The sequence below is a fragment of the Pteropus medius genome, unplaced genomic scaffold (assembly GCF_902729225.1).
Source record: "Pteropus medius unplaced genomic scaffold, Ma_sr-lr_union100, whole genome shotgun sequence".
NCBI classification, from domain to species: Eukaryota; Metazoa; Chordata; class Mammalia; order Chiroptera; family Pteropodidae; genus Pteropus; species Pteropus medius.
The window spans coordinates 2,215,106-2,233,795 of record NW_024352783.1 but is presented as its reverse complement, the minus strand read 5'-3'; the positions used below and the strand labels follow the sequence as shown (position 1 = coordinate 2,233,795).

The window sequence follows — 18,690 nt, the reverse complement described above, 5'->3', positions numbered from 1 at the left end:
ATATATATATATATATATACATATATATGTATATATACATACAAATGTATACATACACATCTTCCTCAGCCCCAGTGACAACCCTCTGAATCTAAACCTTTGAAGGCTAGGTCCCGGAAATGTGAATTTTTAAAGAATTCTCCATGGGATTCTGATAAGCGGCTACATTTGAGAACAACTGCTCTTTATCATTGAGCTGCTTCTTGATTTAAAACTAAATTGGCGATGGTGACTCATATTCAGGACACAAACAAAGCTACTATCTTATACACACTGGGGGGAAAAGAGCTAATCATAATGATTTTTTTTAGCCCAAGTCACTTATTTAAAGGGCCAGACTAAGAGGTTTCCCCCAAACTTTGTGGAATTAAAGACGTGGAAATATGGAGGGTCACGGGCAGCTCATGGACAGCGTCTTCAGGGAGGTTTAACTCCATCCAAGAGAATGCAGCACTTACTGCAAATCCTGTGTCTGTGAGAGCCATTCTAATGCAATGGTTTCAAAACACCTCACCTTTGTGCCCTAAAATGACCTAAAGACTGTAAGAGCTGAGCAGGAGTCACTAAGAAGGAGGGACTCTACCTGGGCACATGGGCTGCATGTCCCATGGCCTTGACCACCAAAGAGAGGCCAAAGAGTGGGGAGTCTGAGACACAGGCCCTCATAATGTGGTTCTCCTGTGCTGAGCTCACATCTACTCCTACTTCCACCCACATAGCACTTACTTAGCTAAGCAACAAATAGGTGCTCCCAAGGAGAGACTATTTCAAGAGAGTGTTTTGTTTTTGTGTCTGTTTTTAATTTCCAGAAGTGTTTTAAACCCCTCTAGCTCAGAGGTTCCAAAGTGGTGACATGAATTGTATTTGATCTACAGACATTTTCTGCTTATGCTAGGAAGTGATTTTTGTTACCGAAGCCATCTTTAAATGATTAAGAGATTTTGATGAAAGATGTCCAGGTTTCCAGCTTCTTTTAAAATATGGGGAGATCTGGCAACACTGGGCCCAAATTCCTGCTTGGTAATAATTGGCTAGAAGCTAAAAGTGGCTGTCCCTTTAGAGGGAACATGTGTTCAACTCTCAATCAGCCTGCTGCAACCTTGCAAGCATTTGAGTCTGTGACACTTGCCTTTGGTTATCTGAGTTTTAAGGACACATATGTACCCATGTCAACTTATTCTTAGGGCCTTGTTATGGTATTACGATTTTTAAATAAAATTTTAATTTCAGAATAACTTTAGATCCGTAGAGTAGTCACGATAGTACAGAGAGTTCCCAGATACCTTTCATTTTGTTTCCTCCAATGTTAAAATTTTACATTAACAGGTACATTTGTCAAAACTGAGAAACCAATATTGGTACATGACTAATAATTACACTCCAGACTTTATATGAATTTCACCAGTTTTTCCACTAATATTTTTTTTCACATTCCAGGATCTAATCCAAGATTCCACTTTTAGTATGAGATGATTTTTAAAGAATGACCACCTTTTTATGAAGTTTTGGGCCATTTTAGTAACTACCACCTCTTGGGACGAATTTCAGAAGGGATTTCCCATTCTTCACCTCATTCTAACTTTTCCTTGGACAAAGTACTATTTGTGTCCCTGTTCAGATGAAAATCCATAAATATCTATAGCAGTTTACTCTTATGAACTGTTTATGTTTATTTTTCATTTGTAATCATTTGTTTATTTAAATGGCTTAGTTTATTACAGTGGTTTAGCTATTTGACAAATATTTATTGAGCATCTGAACAAATAGGAGGAGCTGGGCTCAAAGGTAGTAGAGTATCTGTGGCCTGGGTTCAAATCCAAGCAGAAACAGTACTTGAGCCTGGGTAAATTATTTAACCTCTTTATCTGTAAAACTGAGGATTGTACTACTACTAATATAATATAAAATATTAAAATAATAATAATATTATTATAATAACACCTGACAGTGTAATTGTAAGGATTAAACATGTGGCAAACCCTCCAAATAAATGGTATCTGATACATGATGAATGATCACTAAAATTTAGCTATCCTTATTTTTAAAGAAGTCTTCCCTGCCCTCTAGTTGCTTACAACCTCAACAACTTTGATCAATTTTACTTCCATTTTTGAATTTTATCATGTTTGCTTGCCCACCAGAAAGAGCTGTGGAGTTTAGCATGTGAAGAAATGATTTTCCTTTAAAAATTCATTAAGAGCTCTGCCCTACACATCACACAAACGGTTAAGACTAATCCAGGAAAAAGGAGTCGTCTCGGTGCTGGCAACACAAAGAGAGCTCCCACCACGCCGAGGGGCCAGGGATGTCTGTCCGCCATCCAGGACCATTGCTCTCCCTCAGGCATGCTCTCCTCCAGGCCAAATGGATGAGCCAGTTATAGTTTCCTCTGCTTCAGTGGTGGAAGCCCAGGGACAATGGCTAGGACTACAGAAGTTTCTCCAGCTCCTAGCAACTTTCCATTTTGGCAAGGCCTAAAATGTGTTTAACTTAAACTTCCCTAAAATAGACTCTTGGAGGGGGACCAAATCTTGAGAGCTGTTTTCTGAAAGTTCTCAAAATCTGGGAAAGTTGGAGGCAGGCCTGTTCCTACCAGAGTTTAGACAAAAATGCACTAGACCCCATCACCTAGTGGGAAGAGAAGAGCCTTCAGACATGGAAGAGTGCAGTGTGAACTGGGGGTGCTGATGACCCACAGGGGTGACAGGAAGCAGCCCTCCTAGAACTTAGAAATGAAGGAGGTTGCACTGCTTGGAGAGAAAAACGGGCGAATGCGCTCACTGTTGCTACAGGACTCACCAGCTCAGAGAGTAAAATAAAGTGGCCTGCGTGTCCTGAGCGACAGGGCCCTGATGTTTAGCTAATTAATAATCACAAGCAATGCAATTGCTTTGTACTCTGCATGAGAAAGAGTCAGTAAACAGAAAGCAGATGGCTGACCAAAATGGCAGGAAGCATCACAAAGAAGCAGGGAGTTCTCAGTACTTATCCAGTCCTATCTGTGGAGATTCTGGGGAATGAACTTCCCTCTCACCATGCAGGTGGCACCACGGGACAGTGGTGGTTTTTCAGGCCACCAGCAAGGTTTCCTTCATTGCCAATCACTTTACTTGAGGATGTGATCACCAACAATCTTCTGGTGACCGCTTTGTGTCTCTGGATCTTCTGGTGTCAACGAGGACTGGAGGCACAAGGAGGAACCCTAGTCCACTCCCACCTTCCACAGTCTCTAAGAATGAATAGTTATATAGTCTGATTTACATATTAATCTCTCATAAGTTTGGTTGGCATCAATCAGCTCTCCAAAGTCTCAGACACTCAGGAACACTAATAGGTCCCCAGTACGGTTGCCGGTTATTGACAAACTTGCTAAGATGAGGTGTCTTATCTTGGGAGGCCTCCAAGTAGGCATGCGCCTAGTTTCCCCTCTTCAAGCCTTTTTCTCACACAAATATGGGAGAAAGGAAAGTTTTCAGACACGTTGTGTATGTCAGGCAGGGTTACTCTTTCTCTTCCCAAAATAGCTATCCTAAATCATACTGGATCTCCCCAGTATCTTGATTTATGCTTCCCTAAGATCACTGGGTAGTGCACACCCCAGGACTGTACAAGGTGATCCATTTGGTATTGGAAGACAATCTAACAAAAGAAGACAATAGAAATTTTATGTATATTAATTTTTATCTATCCTTCATAATTTTCTATTTTTTGGTATATGCCATAAGGTATATATTAGTTCAGCACACCATGTGTACATACGTTGAGAGTCATGCTCAAAATTTCTTAGATAACTCTAAAATGTTTCTTGGAAAAAGGACATAAAGCCTGTTTAGAAACACATTTGCCTTGTTTTTCTAGAGCATCTGATCCAGTGGTCTCCCACTCTGGCTGTATATCAGAATCTCCTGGAGACTTGACTGTAACAAATCTATGTGGGGGGCTCTATCCCTCGCTCACTGAGTCGGAATACCCAGTGGAGGGGCTCACCAGTCTATGCTTTTGGCCAGCTGTCAGGAGTTGCTTAGGAGCAGGCAGGATGGAAAGCTATTATAAGGGCCACTAAAGATCAGAAGATATAGTGGGCTTTGGCGGCACATAATAGCAGGGTTTAGGCTTCAGTCTGTGTGGAAAGTGGTCCCTTGGCATTTGCCTGCTCTCTGTTCCTGTCTTCTGGGAATATTGTCTTCTGTTGGGTTTCCAGGGTGCCTGAGTTTCCCCTGCACCTGGTTAATGAGAGGACAGCCTTCTCTGAATGGACTCTCACAGTGCAGACTAGAGCAGCTCTGCTCTTGGCCTTGGATCTCCACCCTAAGAGAGTGATAGAAAAGACTGAGCCTTGGGAACAGGGCCAATAAACAAACAAACAAACAAACAAAAAGACAAAAAACTGTCAGCCGCTTGGAGGCTCCATCTCAGGCACCAAGAAAGACAGCGATGCTCTGTGTGGTCCAGGGCAGCCAAAGTGGCCCATGACTAGGGGTTTTTGCAAACTATTTGGGCCAACTACAGTATGTATTTGGCCAGTCCTGACCATGTGTGTTTATCCTTCTGACCTCCTGGAGAGACAGTTTTAGGTAGACAAGATTTGGATCCCGGGCAAATACTACTCACCACACCTGATTAGATTGGGACAGCTGTATCTATGACCTCCTTTTATCCTCATAACAAGTAGGAGGTGGGTCTGGCATGGCACTCCCACTTTACACATCAGAAAACAGGCCCAGAAAGGCCAAGCGACTTGTCCAAGGTCAGGCAGAGAGTCTGGGGTCATGGCCAGCATCAGCCCTCCTGACTTGCGTTCCACACCAATATCCCAGTCTTTGGTAAGTTAGGATGTGTGCTCCTTGCAGACAAGGTCCATATCATATTTACCTTTTATTCCAAGCACAGTGTCAGGCATATTGTAGGCATTCATTAAATATTTTTCAGATAAATAGAAAAACTACCTTCCCAGTGTACCTGGGTCAGGCCCTATTCTGGCCTTAGTCAAGTGAGAAAAAGAACTACAGACATCATCATTTACACCTCTACCTCTGGCCTGCCATGTAGACTAAAATTCCTACCCTTAGAGCTACTCTTTTGAGTTAAAACACTCTTTCCCCAAGAGTCCTGCTGAAGTGAATACATCCCATAAGTAATAAAGAGTAACTGGAAAAAGAAGGAGGGATACCTTTATTCATCATTCATTCATTCATTCATTCATTTTCACTCATTCATTTGTATTTACAGCAATGCAGATCTCCATAAAAACCTATGATCTGACTTACTGTAAACTGAGACTACTGTCACTTTGAAAGGCAGAAGATGGGATTCAGCAAAGGCATGTCATAAAGAAAGAGTGGCTGTGTGAAGAATGTACTTCTTTGTACTCCAAAAGTTTGTGGTCTTATTTCTCACGGTCTCAAAAATATCCAAATATTCTCTTTTGAGTTATGAATATGTTTTTTATTCTGTTACCTCAAATCCCTCCAGAAGGAAGGCAACTACCTAACTTTCCTCCATATCATATTCTCCTTTCCCTGTAAACCACCTATTTTTAGGAGCACTTTACCAGTTTCCTGCTGGGGGAACGTGTGTCCTTGACTACACACCATTTACTTCATTTTCATGGGGCCAGAAGGTCCTCACCATTGGCAAAAGCCCTATGCGATCCTTTTTCAGAAGGACTCTCCCTGATACCCTTGTCTTAGGAGATAAACATAGGAATGCAACTCATTTTCCCTCTCCTAGGACATTAGCTAGAACAGCCAGAAGAGATCACAAAAATCTTGAACTACTGTGTGCCAGCCTCAGGCCACTCACCTGTATTTGTAATCTCTGAAGCACATTTGATGAGCTTTGAGCTTAGAAATGAGAAGTTTGAGAATTTTCAGGAAGATGAAGAAATTGACCTTGGGGGGAAAAAAAAGCAGATATGGGTAAGTGATGGACTCCATATAGCTATGAATATCGAAGTCACCCTGGGCCTTGCCGTTAGATCCTTGTTCATGTAAATCAGGGGCAGTTTGGCAGATAACTGGTCAGGCAGTTTGGCAGATAACTGGTCAGGTAGTAAGTATTTGTGGTGATCCCCGCTCTTCCAAAGGTCATTTCAACTGAAAGCCTGGGAAGGTTCCTGAAAAGTCATTTAGTTTATTCTTCTGCTTCAGGGATGCCCACCACTACAGTCATCTGAGAAAGGCAGATAGACATTTACATTATTATTATTATTAACTAACATTTATTGGATACTTACCAGACATTGGGCTAACTTTCCATACCTTATCTTAGTTAATCCTCACAACAACCCTCTGAGGAAGCCACACTATTTTTATACCATGACACAAAGAGAAAACAGAGGCACAAAGGAAACAAGTACAATCCCCAAGTTTGCACAGGTAGTAAGTGACTGAGCTGGTGGTAATTAAATCCAGATGTATCTGTTTACAACCCTCTGTTCAGTTTAACAGAATGCCACATTGCCTGCCTTCCGTAAAGAGCTCCAATCTATCAGTGTCTAACTTGAGGTCTTGCTGCTGCCACAGAATCCACTGGAAAGCACACGTCCTCCACTCTCTAGACTGCTTTCCGCAATGGTCACGGATTGGGGAAATTCAACACTTCGTTGTCAGCCTTGGCAGAAATTTAAAGATATGTCTGCAAATTCTTTGACATCTCCCTCTTCAAAAACCAGAGGTTAATTTCTCCTTCCTTCTAGAATGTGAGCTAGACTTAGTTGTTTGTATCTAATGAAAAAAAAATATGGTAGCAGTGATGCTATGTGACTTCTAAGGTTAGGTCTTCAAACAGATGGCTTCCATCTGGTTCTCTCTCTCTCTCTCTCTCTTCTCTTCCTCCTCCATCTCTCATTGCTCACTCTGAAGAAAGCCAACCACCACATTGTGAGGACGCTAAAGCAGCCTATAGGGAGACACATGGGAGAACTGAGTCCTCCTACCCACAACCAGACCCACTTGACAGCCATGGGTATGAGTGACCTTGGAGGCTAATCTTCCAGCCCCAGTCAAGCCTTTAGATGGTTGCAGCCCTGGCCAATATCTTGACGGCAACTTCATGAGTCTCCTGGAAAGGTAGAAGAGGGAGTGGTCGAGTGTGGGTAGGACTTGGAGAATGAGAACAAGGTCTGTGAGAAGTGATACTGGAGAAGGAGGAAGAGCTACTTCCTGCAGAGCCTTTCATGGTCACACTAAGGAGCTTGGGTTTTCTTCTGAAAACAATGGAAAGCCAGTGATGAATTTTAAGCAGACAAGTGACCTGGTCAGATGTGCGTTTCTGCATTTCAGAAAGGTCATTTTAGTAGAATTGTGGAGAATAGTTTGGATGACAGGAAGACTGGAGGAGGGGAGACCAGTTGGGAGGCAGTTTCAGAGTTCTTGAGGGAGGATGATGGAGAAGTGAAGTAAAGCAATCAGTGATGGAGAAGGATTCAAATTATTAAGAAGTATGAGTCAAATGACCTTTGTTATTTGTTGGATGTGGGGGTCAAAGATGACCCCAAAGGTTCTCGGTAGACCTCAAATGTGTGGTAGTGACCAATAGAAGAGGAAGAGCATTGGAGGGAGGAGGGGGAGGAGTCCAGTAATTTTGGGCACAAAAGATGTCCCAAGGTATTTTTATTCAGAGATATCTATTTCTGGACATGAGCAGAGAGGTCCCAGACAGAGCATGGGGCCATTAGAGTAGGCGAGATTGTCGATGGTCTCTATGTAAACAGCGAGAAAAAGAGGGTTAAGAGGGCCACCTTATAACAAAGGGGGAGAGTGGAGGAAGTGGAGACAGCAAAGGAAATTGAGAAAGAGTAGGTAGGGCAGTTGGAGTGAATCACAAGGAAATGGTATTGTGGTAGCTCACAACGGGAAGAATTTTAAGAAGGTTTAAATGCTACATGAAGCTTAAGCAAAACAAGACAGCTTTTAGCAACAAGGAGCTCACCAAGAGAAGCTGCAGTTCACAGGAGGGAGCATAAAGCATATTGCAACGCTTTGTTTCATGAATGAAATGTGAAGATGGGAAACAGCCAGTGTACATGACGTTTAAGAGGCTTGGCTGAGAAATGAAGCAGAATGATGGTACAGTAGTCGACAAAGGATGCAGAATAGAGATAAGGTCTCCCCACTTTTATTTGCAGGGCTGAAAAGGGTTTTGCTTGCAGTTGTTTTTAAAATTGAAAAGACTTAGGCATGCCTCTATGCAATGGAGAAATTGCTGATAAAATGGTAATTGGGTGACAATGGAATAAATTCTCTGCAGATATTGAGCCAACACAGTACTAATGTTCCTCCAGAAACAAAAACCTTTAACTACATATTGAAACATAAGCTGCAGAACCCACATATACCTGTTTTGACTTGCCATACTGGCTTTAGGAAAATCAGTACTCAAAGCTAAAAGCCTAGGGTTTCAGGCAAGAGGCTATTTATCCAATCCGCAAGCTAACAAGAATGATGGAGATTCCCAGACAAAGAATATTTAGTAACAGAACACTTAAATACAAACTAAGTGTAACCAAGTAATTTATCCCTTTTAATGGGATATCTGTTTTTCATGACAAAGAGAAAACATTTTGTCCTTGGCTTAGTGATTTGTTGAACTTGGGTATTTTTCTTACAAAATAAGCTTCACAGAGGAAAGGGACGTATTTCAACAAATTAATTTCAATCAGGACTGTCTCCTCAGAAATGACGGGTTCTAATGAAGAGCATGTTGATTTGTTGTTCTTTCTGTCTTCCAGAGACAAGCCAGTAGAAAAAGGGCATCAACCAATGGGCCATAAAGAGGAAATACTTCTTCACTGCCATGAAATGAAACATGGAGCCCTGTTCATCTAGGCTTCCCAGAAGACAAGTCGGGAATCATATTTGGATGGTACTATTCATCATTTGTGCACAAGCAGGAAAAAGTCTGAATGAGGAAATTTTTTTAGCACCCAGTGAACGAACTCCTCTTGGATTCTGTGACCAAATTAGGGGTGCGTAGGATCTCAAACATAATAAAGCTTCCTTTATGTCCTAGACGGTACAGAATGCGTTATCAAAATGTTACATACAGTTTTGGTGATACTGCTTTGGCAATCCAGTTCTTGTACTCAGATCTGGGCTTGCAGGTTGGCAGAGGTCATGGCCAGTTTGACAGACCCTACCCCTGAACTCAATTACCTACCCTTAAGCCCGTCCTCTGACTTGCTGTGTGGACTAAAATGCCTACCTTTAGAGCTACTCCTTTGGGTAAAACATGTCATTCCTAAGAGCCCCTTTGGAATGCACCTATCACATAGAAGGTAAGGAGTAACTAGGAGAGAAGGAAAAGAGCCATTTCTTTGTCTCTCATTCATTCATTCATTCGCTTTTTTAAAAAAATGAAAGTTTCAGTAAATTCCTATGATTTTACTTACATTCACCATGAAAAGCAGAATATGGGATGCAGCAAAGGTAAGTTTAATGAAGCAGAAAAATCTGAGGTATGAGGAAAATCCCACTGAGCCTTTCAGAGGAGGGGAGTACAGAGTGAGGATAGTCTTGGGAAACCCGAGCCACAGAAAGGCCCTGAGCTCCTGGTGAAGAAGAAAACCTAGAGAGGGATGAGGTCATTGAAAACTAATTTTACTAATTCTGCAACTTTGCCAAGTCCTCTAGCTGTCAGAGAAGATTCAGTAAGAATGAATGAAGGCATTTGACTTTATGACTTCTCAAAGTCAATAGATGGTTCATTCAATTGACTGTCTCAAAAACACCACCTAATGGGGTATTCGATCTGCTAACTCTAGAAATCAGAATATGAATTGAACAATCTTGCACAGCTTACTCATTTTGTAAGGCTGTCCTGAAAGGGTTAGACTAATCAAGGCTTTATGGGTTTTCTACTGGGAGGAGGAGAGACTAGGATATAAGACTATACCATCGTCTAGGATGCTTCTATACTAAAAGTATACTCAAGGGTAGCAGGTTAATTTAAGTAGTGGAGTCTTATGTCCTGAAGGAGTTGAGAGTTATGCAATTTCTGTGTCTGGTGAAAGACCCAAAGAACATTTGGATTTTTCAGGTTGTTACATTATGCTCATTTCTGAAACAGAGAGAACCAAGAGAGTAGCAGATGAAGTTGGCTGATATGTCTGGAAATCCAGCATAATGTACATTCACATCAACCCAGAGGTCAATTAGCAAATTCAGACCCAGTCTGGGAACTGGTGAGAGAAGCCCAGCTATGATAACTGGGCATGCTCACCAGAGAGGCTAAGTCTGGGATGGGAGACATTTCTTAGAACTGCTCTGTTCACATGTGCAGTTGGCTTTTCCCAGAAGCCTCTGTTCTATCTCCAGAAAATAGGTACCAGCCTCAAATTTGGCCAAGATGAAAGAGTGTGAAGTGCCCTGAAGTGCCAAATGCTATCATCTTGATCTTCATTATTATATTACTTTTTAGTACTTCAGTTTAAATAGAAGATATGTAGAGTCGGCAAATTCTTTTCTTTTCTTAACACAATAAAAGTGGGAAATTTGTTGGTTTTGTTTGTTTGTTTTTGCTTATTTCATAATCTAGTGGAGTTAGGGGAGCTCTGCTCCATGTAGTCATTCAGGGACCTATGTTCCTTTAATGTTGTAGTTCAAGGAATTTTATTTTGGAGTTCAGGTTATGTCTACTCAGGTCAGTGGAAACCTGCAATGTGTGGTCATATGACCAAACATGAAGGCAGATATTGGCTCAATCATGGTCTGATGAGTCTCCAAATGAAAACTATTAGGCTCTGAATTTCCTGAGGGCAGAAACTATATAAACATACATCTTTTTTCCCTTAGAGGAATCAAGCTAAGCACAAAGAAGGTGCTGAATAAATGTTAAATAAAGGTATAAGAGAGCAAATGAATGCAATTCCAGTGCTAAGGAAGCCCAACATGGCAAAAGTTCTGATTCTATCAATCTGAGGTGGAGTCCACGCTAGGTATTTTTTTAAACCTCCCATGTTGTTCCAACGTGCAGGCACTGTCTAGTCCAGGATTCCTCAACCTCAGCTTTATTAAAATTTGGGTGTGGATAATTCTTTGTTGTGGGGGCTGTTCTGTGCACTGTAGGATGTTTAGCAGCATCCCTCACCTCGACCCACTAGGTGCCATTAGCATCCCCGCCCTAGTTGTGACAATTAAAAATGGTCCAGACATGGCAAATATCTTCAGGGGAAGAACCACCCTTGATTAAGGACAACTGATCTAGTCCAGCTCTGATTTTATAGGTAAGGAAAGAGAAGTCCAGAGAGGTCAACTCACTTGGCTAAAGTACAAACGGCAAGTTAGTCATGAAACTCAGGTTCCTGACTCCTAGACAGGCTCCTTCCACTTCACTATACAGCCTTTCTTTCCTTTTTCATGTCTGGTAGAACACATAAATTCCACTATCCTGGGAACCCTGAAACCAGGGTACAGAATCCTAGAGCTGGGTGGGTTGGGAAAGCATCAGGTTCAGCACCCTGTTCTTCAAGATTCTTTTCTTAGAAATTAATAGAGATGGATAACACAAAGCCTTTCTTTTTGGTCCATGTCAATGTTTTACTAGTTCATAGTCAAATGTTCTTTCTTGTCACCAATGAGAATTTTTCCCATTTCTATTCAAGACTATTTCCTCTTGTTCAAGCTACTGTAGACACAGACAACAATAGTTCAGAAATGTACTCTGTAAGACCTTCGCAGACACAAGGATGGTTGTAAAACTGTCTCTTCCAGGCATGCCTGTTGACTTTCCTTAATTTGGGGGAATAGAGAGATTCATAAAGCTCTCAGCCTCCAAGGAGGAAGAGAGTTCACCAGGCAGATGTGGGGCCATCAGATGGGCATTCCAGGCGGAGAGACGGCATATGCAAAAGTATGAGAGGAGTGAAATACCAGGATAGATGTAGGAAACTGTGAGTTTCTCCATATAAATACAGCATGGGTGCTTGTGGTGGGAAGGCTAGGCAGGGAATAACAACGCTTACCACATTAAGGAGTTTGGAACAAGCCTGAAGGCAATAATGAGCCATTAAAAAGTTGCAGGTAGAAGACAGACAGAATTAAATTTTGCTCAAAGAAGACCACTCTGGTTGCAGTACATTGCCAGGGGCAAGAATGAAGAAAGGAGACCAGATAGAAGGCTTTTACAGAAGTCTGCACAAGAAACCCCAAGAGGCTGAAGGAGAGTGGGATTAAGGAAAAGGAGACAGCTTGGAGAGATCTTTAGAGGAAGAATTGACAAGGCTTGAAATCCGAGTGGATGTTGCAGGGAAGAAGAGGAGAGAAGCTAGGAGGGCACCCAGGTTTCTGGCTTAGGTGGCTGGTAGATGGTTGGTGGTGTCATTCATTGGGCAGGGCAAGCAAGGGGAGGAGGTGTGGATGAAATGGGTGAGCTAAGGTGACTGTGTCCATTTCTGTGTAGCTGGACATGACTGGAGTTGTAGAAGCAACAGCATGCAAAGGTCGTTTTATCTAAGATGAGAAGACAAAGCATATTCTCTTATCCTGGGAGGACAGAATGTGGTTCCAAGAACTAAGAAGCACCAAGAGAAACTAGCACACAGGTCAGCCAGCCGTGGATGTCCAAGCAGCAAGTTCTAGAGCAGTGGTTTGAGCCCCAGCAGTCCATTTGAATCATTTGAGGGCTTTCAAAACCGCAACTGCCTAGGCCTCACCTCTAGAATTTCTTATGTAACTCTCTGGGGTATAAGCCACTGTGAAGTTTCTAATGCACAGCCAGCTTTGAGAACCACTAGTGTGTGGGCAAAGGGCTTCATAGACTTTAATGAACACCTGAAGTCTCAGAATCTTGTCATAATACAGATTCTGATTCAGCAGGTCTGGGATAGGGCCTGAGAACCTGGATTTATAACAAGCACTCAGGTGATCACACTTTAAGCAGAGTGTAGCAAAATGTTTTTCGACCCTGGCTGCACATTAGAATCTTTAGACTCCATCTGAGTTCAATGAAACACAAATCTCTGGGGGTAAGACACAAGCAAAAGACACCCAGGGAATTCCAAGAAAAACCAAGATTGAGAATCATTGATGAAGCCTCTAAAAAATTGCAGGGGAAACTTTAAGAGTCCAGCTGGACTGAGTCTGAGCTCCATCCTAGAGAGAGCCTGATGGCCTCCATTCTGCTTTATTCTGCCTGGTTAATGAGAATCTTCCAGTGCCCAGAAGTGTGGGTCACAAGTGTTCACTGAATAAGTTTACGGAGGACCTGCCATATGCTTGGGCTGGCTGCCAGGATGAATAGAACACGGGGCTTGCAGTCACAGCAGACAGATTTTAAACAAATGTTTGCAATAAAACATTGCTGGCACTGTAGCAGAAGTCTGTACGAGATCCAGGAAGGACATGAAGGAGTGTGTGACCACTTCTACTTGTGTGAGGTGAGTGTTCAGGTACAGCTGGCAGGTGGATAAGGCAGCAGAGAAAGGGAGTTCAAAACCAAGGAGAATCTGAAGCAAGGTACTAGTAAATGAGAGATCCTGGAGCAGTTGGTACTCCAGGCACATGGGCTGGAGGCGATAGACATTTTAAAGTCAGCAGCATGGCATTGTAGTTACAAGTGTGAATGTCATCCAGTCAGATCCTTTGGGCTAAGATCTGGTGCCCTCACTTACTGGCTCTGTGACTTTAGGCAAGTAACTTGTCATCTCCTCAGCGTCCTCACCAATAAAAGAAACATATAATGGCACCTACCTCAGAGGTTTGCTGGGAAGATTAAATGAGTTACACACACAAAGCACTCAGAATGGTTCTGGAATGTAGGTGTAACTCAATAAAGGAGCTTGAGATTCTGGGCCACTCAAAATAAGGGCCCTTCTTTCTCAGGGCCTCATCATCTCCTGACTTTAACCCCCATCACATTTTGGGTTAATGTTGATTACATGTTTTCTTCTTTTAAAAGAAGCTTCATTAGTCTCCCCTCCTTCCTGCTAATGGTATTAAACTCCAAGCCAATAGCTTCGCTATCCCTGGGCTAGTCCGTAGCTGAAGGTGCTTGTATTCCCAGGGCCTTGTACCCACCATGACCATTCCATACGGGATCACTGAGCTGATTACAAGTTTCTAGACATAGCTTGAAGACCTAAAGAGAAGGCGGCTGGTAGTATAACCCTGAGTTTAGGTCCCGAACCAGAACAAGAAGTTTCTAACTTGATCCTTCTCATTCAGCAGATCCTACTCACAGCTGAGTCTCCTTCTCAAAGGATTGGGCCTAGGCTTTCTGAGCCAAAGAATTTGGTGGGGAATGGCAGGGGGGCAGCAAGGGGTGGAGGTGGGGTCCTCCACAACTGCTGAGCTCAGAGAGGAAAAAGGGTGGCAGGATGGTCCTTACTGCCACACAAAGCAGCATGGGTCCTCGGATGATCCACCAGATTTTCATATTCCCATTGATTCCCCAGCACCTGCAGCAAAGAGTAGGCAGTATAAGAAGACGAAATAAGGATGAGGCTGAACATAAAAAACATCATGCCATCTGGAAAAAGGATGTTCATACTCAAGACTTACCTTCCACCTATCATTCTCCTAATAAGTAGGAGAGGAGAAAGAGGACTCAAATCTCTTTCTATTAGTATGGTACTGTTGACTTTTCTTACCATTAAAGTGCTCTTCAATACTAACAGCTTGGTGTATATTTTTACATACTTTTTTCCATGTTTATACAAATATATTTTCTTAATTATATAAGGGACTTTTTGGTGGTGATTATTTGGAGGAAGAAAATGTGATCACATAATATATATTATTCAGCAACAGTCATAACAACATGCTGTTGAGATTCAATCCATAGAGGAAAAAAAGCTGTAGAACTAACTAGTTTCCTCAGTAGCCTCATAATATTCCACAATATAGGTATGTCACAATTTGTTCATTGATTCCTATATCGATGGATGTTCAGAGGTTTTTTTTAATTTGTTTTTGTTTGTTTGTTTGTTTTACTTTTTAAATGAGATATAATTGATATATAACATAATATTGGTTTCAGGTATACAACATAATGATTCAATATATAACTATATTGCAAAGTGATCACCACAATAAGTTTAGTTAACATCCATCACCACATATAGCTACAATTTGTTTCTCTTATGAAAAGAACTTTTAAGGCTCAGTCTCTTAGCAACTTTCAAATATACGATACAGTATTATTATCTATAGTCACCATGCTGTACATTATATTCACAAAACTTATTTATTTATAACTGGAAGCGTGTACCTTTTAATCACTTTCACCCATTGCATTTTGCTTTCCCTTACCTCCTGCTGTGAATGATGATGCAATAACCATTCTCGTGCCTATATCCTTGCATATGTAGTATCACTGAAGACATATGCAGGAAATTTTTGTGCTAATTTTGTGCTAATGTGCATAAATAACTAAATTAATAAACTAATTACTATTTTTAAAAACCTTGATTATTTTATCTACATTCCTAAGTATATTCTAGATGGCCAAAATGGAAAGAGGTATATAGTCTCTTCAGGAATATGGTATATATCCTTGTATTTGGGCATATCTGTGAATTACTGACTCAGGGAAGTAAGAAAGCAGGTGAATTACCTACCCTGTGTTCTCCAGCTGTGCACGGGCAATACTCCAGGGCACAACAAACAGCAGTGGGAAGGCTGGGGAGGGAACAGGGAAATGTAGTTAGGAGCTGGTCGGGCAAATCTGCCTGCCGCCCACCCCAGCCTGATGAGCCAAGCACAGCTGTTTAAAACTTATAAAAGCCCAAACGTCATAGAATTGCAGACTGTGAGAACTGGAGACCTAGGGTGGCACCGAGCCCATCCATTGTTTTACTGTCAGAAAACCAGGAAGTAGAGAGGAGAACAGACTTGCCAATATAGCTTAGAGTAAATTCAAAGACATTAAGCAAAATCTTCTAAATTGCAAGCTAAGCTTATTTCTTCTGAATCCTACAGTCTCAAATTCTTTGAAAGCTTGTGACATAGGGGTTCCAGGCCTCATCTTGAAGACTTGGTTGGTGTTATGGTTTGTGTCCCCCCGCAAAATTAATATGTTGAAGCCCTAACCCCCAGCCTGACAGTATTTGGAGATGAGAACTTTGGAGGTAAGTGAGTTTGGAAGAGGTAGTGGGGAAGGGGCCATCATGATGGGATTAATGCCCTTATGGAAAGAGACCAAAGAGCTGGTCTCTCTCTGTCTCTGTCTCTGTCCCTCTGTCTGTCTGTCTGTCTGTCTGTCTCTCTCTCTTTCTGTCTCTCTCTCTCTTTTTCTCTCTTCAGAGTCTCTTGTCATTAAGAAATTATTTGTCTCAGAATCCTCCCTCCAGTTGGGTCTCTAACTTCGACCAAAGGCTCTATTGGGTTCTCCCATTCCGAAGAGTCCAAGGAGAAGAGGCCAGGGGTTTGGGTCACTCACCCCAACCCACCAGCAGGTATCTGGGCCACAGCCACCTTTCAGAAATCACTGTGGGCTCCAGCAACGTGTAAAGGTAAAGGCCTTCCACCAGAAGCCATGAGTAGTTGGCACCCACGAAGTAGTGCAGAAGAACCTGGGCGGAGCGGCAGGAGGCAGATATCTGCATAGGACAGAGCACTGAAAGATGAGTCCAGGCTCTCCTAGAATCTGAATCCCAAGAGGGCGGAGAAGGGCCTCCCTACACACAGCCCCTCCCTCTTTACTCCCCTCTCTCTCCCAAACTCTTGCCAACCATCCCAGACAGGTTAACAACAATTTCAAAATGTGAAGGAGGGTTTCATGTACGTTTCAAAGTCCAGCCTCTTCCTTGACACTATGGGCTTTTTGAGACAAACAAAAACAAAATTCGTCATCAGTACCTCCCTAAAGGAAACACTAAAGAGTTATGTTCCCCGATCTCAGTTCAATTAAACTAGAAATCGATAAATAAAAAAATCTTCATATGACTGGAAATAACGAAATAAACTTCTAAATAACTCATAAATCAAATTAGAACTTATTTCTGAACTGAACAAAAGGAAAACGCTGCATATTAAAATTTGTTCTGTGCAGCTAATACCACACTTAAAATGATACTTATAACTTTAAATGTATTAATATAAAAAGAAAAAGGCTGAAAATCAATTATCTTAACTATCATGTCAGAAAAAGATCAGCAAATTAAACCCAAAGAAAGTACATGGAAAAAATAATAAGATGAAAGCAGAAGTTAACAAAATAGAGAACATAAAATAAAAAGAATTAACAATGCCAAAAGTTTGTTCTTTGAAAAATCCAATAAAACTGAGAAACTCCAGCAAGGATGATCAAGGCAGGAAAAAGAGAGTGAAGGTACAAATAATCAGTATCAGCAATGAAAAAAATATATATAATTATAGATGCACTAAACCTTAAATAGATCTTAAGAGACTATGAACAATATTATGCTAATAAATTTGAAATATTAGATGAATAAATAAATTCCTAGAAAAACACAAATTTTTCTTCAAGTTATCTTGTAACACCGGAAGAAATAGAAAATCTGAATGTAAGAATCATAATTAATCCAAAATTAAAAGCCTTCCAATAAAGAAAACTCTGGGCCCAAATGGCTTCGCTGGAGTAATTTTCAAATATTTAAGGAAGAAATAATGCCCATCTCAAATAAATTCTTTCAGAAAATAGAGAAAGAGAAAACAAGTCTCATTTGTTTTAAAAGGTCAGCATAAACTTTATCCAAAAGCTTACCCAAGACATTAAAAGAAAAGAAAATTACTCAAGAATATAGATGAAGAAATTCTAAACAAAACGTAGTATTAGCAAATAGAATCCAGAGATATAGAAGAGAGAATAATACAGCAGAACCTAGTTGGATTTATTCCAGGAATGCAAGGTTAGTTTAACAGGTTACTGCACTCATCATTAACAGGATAAAGGAAAAAACCATCTAAACAGATGCAGATTTTAATGTGGAAAAGCTTTGCTGCTTTAAAAATGCCACTAATAAAAAAGGTTGATCCAGTTCAATTCTATTGTTTACAAATGAAGAATTTCCTACCCCAAGGCCATTCAGCAGCTCCACAATGAACTCTTGTGCTGCTGATTTCCTTTACCTGCCCTGTTCTTAGGAGGTGTGTGCGTGTGTGTTTTTTAAGTCAGATGATGCATCTCTAAACACAAAGCCTTCAACACCTCTTTATTTCTCTATTTCATTATTTCCTTCTTCCCCTCTCCAGCCCCACCTTCCTGCCCTGATTCCCCATACTGATCTACCGGATGGGAGGCCAATAGTAAGGAGGGACCTACCTCTGACACATAGGACATCCACTCTTTCTCATTGTTGGGCCTCTTGGAGTAAGAGTTATGGAGGATGACGTCCTTCACCAGCACAACCAGGGCTCTCAGGATGAAAGAAGCAAACAAGTTCATGTGGATGTAGTTGCGTGTGCAGTGGAGTTTTCTGTGCAAGGAGAAAACCAAGTGCCTTTCCTCAGGAAAGAATGGCTAGGACCAATAAGTATGTGCCTGAAACCCCTGTGTATCTATCACTGGAGGGCAGAGGTTCATAATGTAGGCTCCAGGGCTGAACGGCTGGGTAGTGTGATCTTACTCCTCTGTGTCTCATTTTTTTATCTGTAAAATGGGGAAAATTAGTAGCTAATATCTACATAACATGTTCGACATGCCAGGCTATGTTCCAAATCATTTACATGTGGATACACTTATGGGTATCTTTTACTCCTTACAACCATGGAGGAGTGAGTACTATTATTA

General features: G+C 41.4%; 1 protein-coding gene across 1 annotated transcript in view; it reads right to left on the bottom strand.

The window, feature by feature from the left end:
- The window catches only part of GLP2R (glucagon like peptide 2 receptor), a 53,695-nt gene that overhangs the window by 9,783 nt on the left and 25,222 nt on the right, over positions 1-18,690 (bottom strand). The window contains exons 6-10 of the mRNA XM_039847656.1: positions 18,223-18,376; positions 16,378-16,537; positions 15,557-15,617; positions 14,326-14,395; positions 5,803-5,891 (exon numbers count right to left, since the gene is read on the bottom strand). Coding sequence (XP_039703590.1) covers positions 5,803-5,891; positions 14,326-14,395; positions 15,557-15,617; positions 16,378-16,537; positions 18,223-18,376 — 534 coding nt within the window. The remainder of the gene's footprint in view (positions 1-5,802; positions 5,892-14,325; positions 14,396-15,556; positions 15,618-16,377; positions 16,538-18,222; positions 18,377-18,690) is intronic.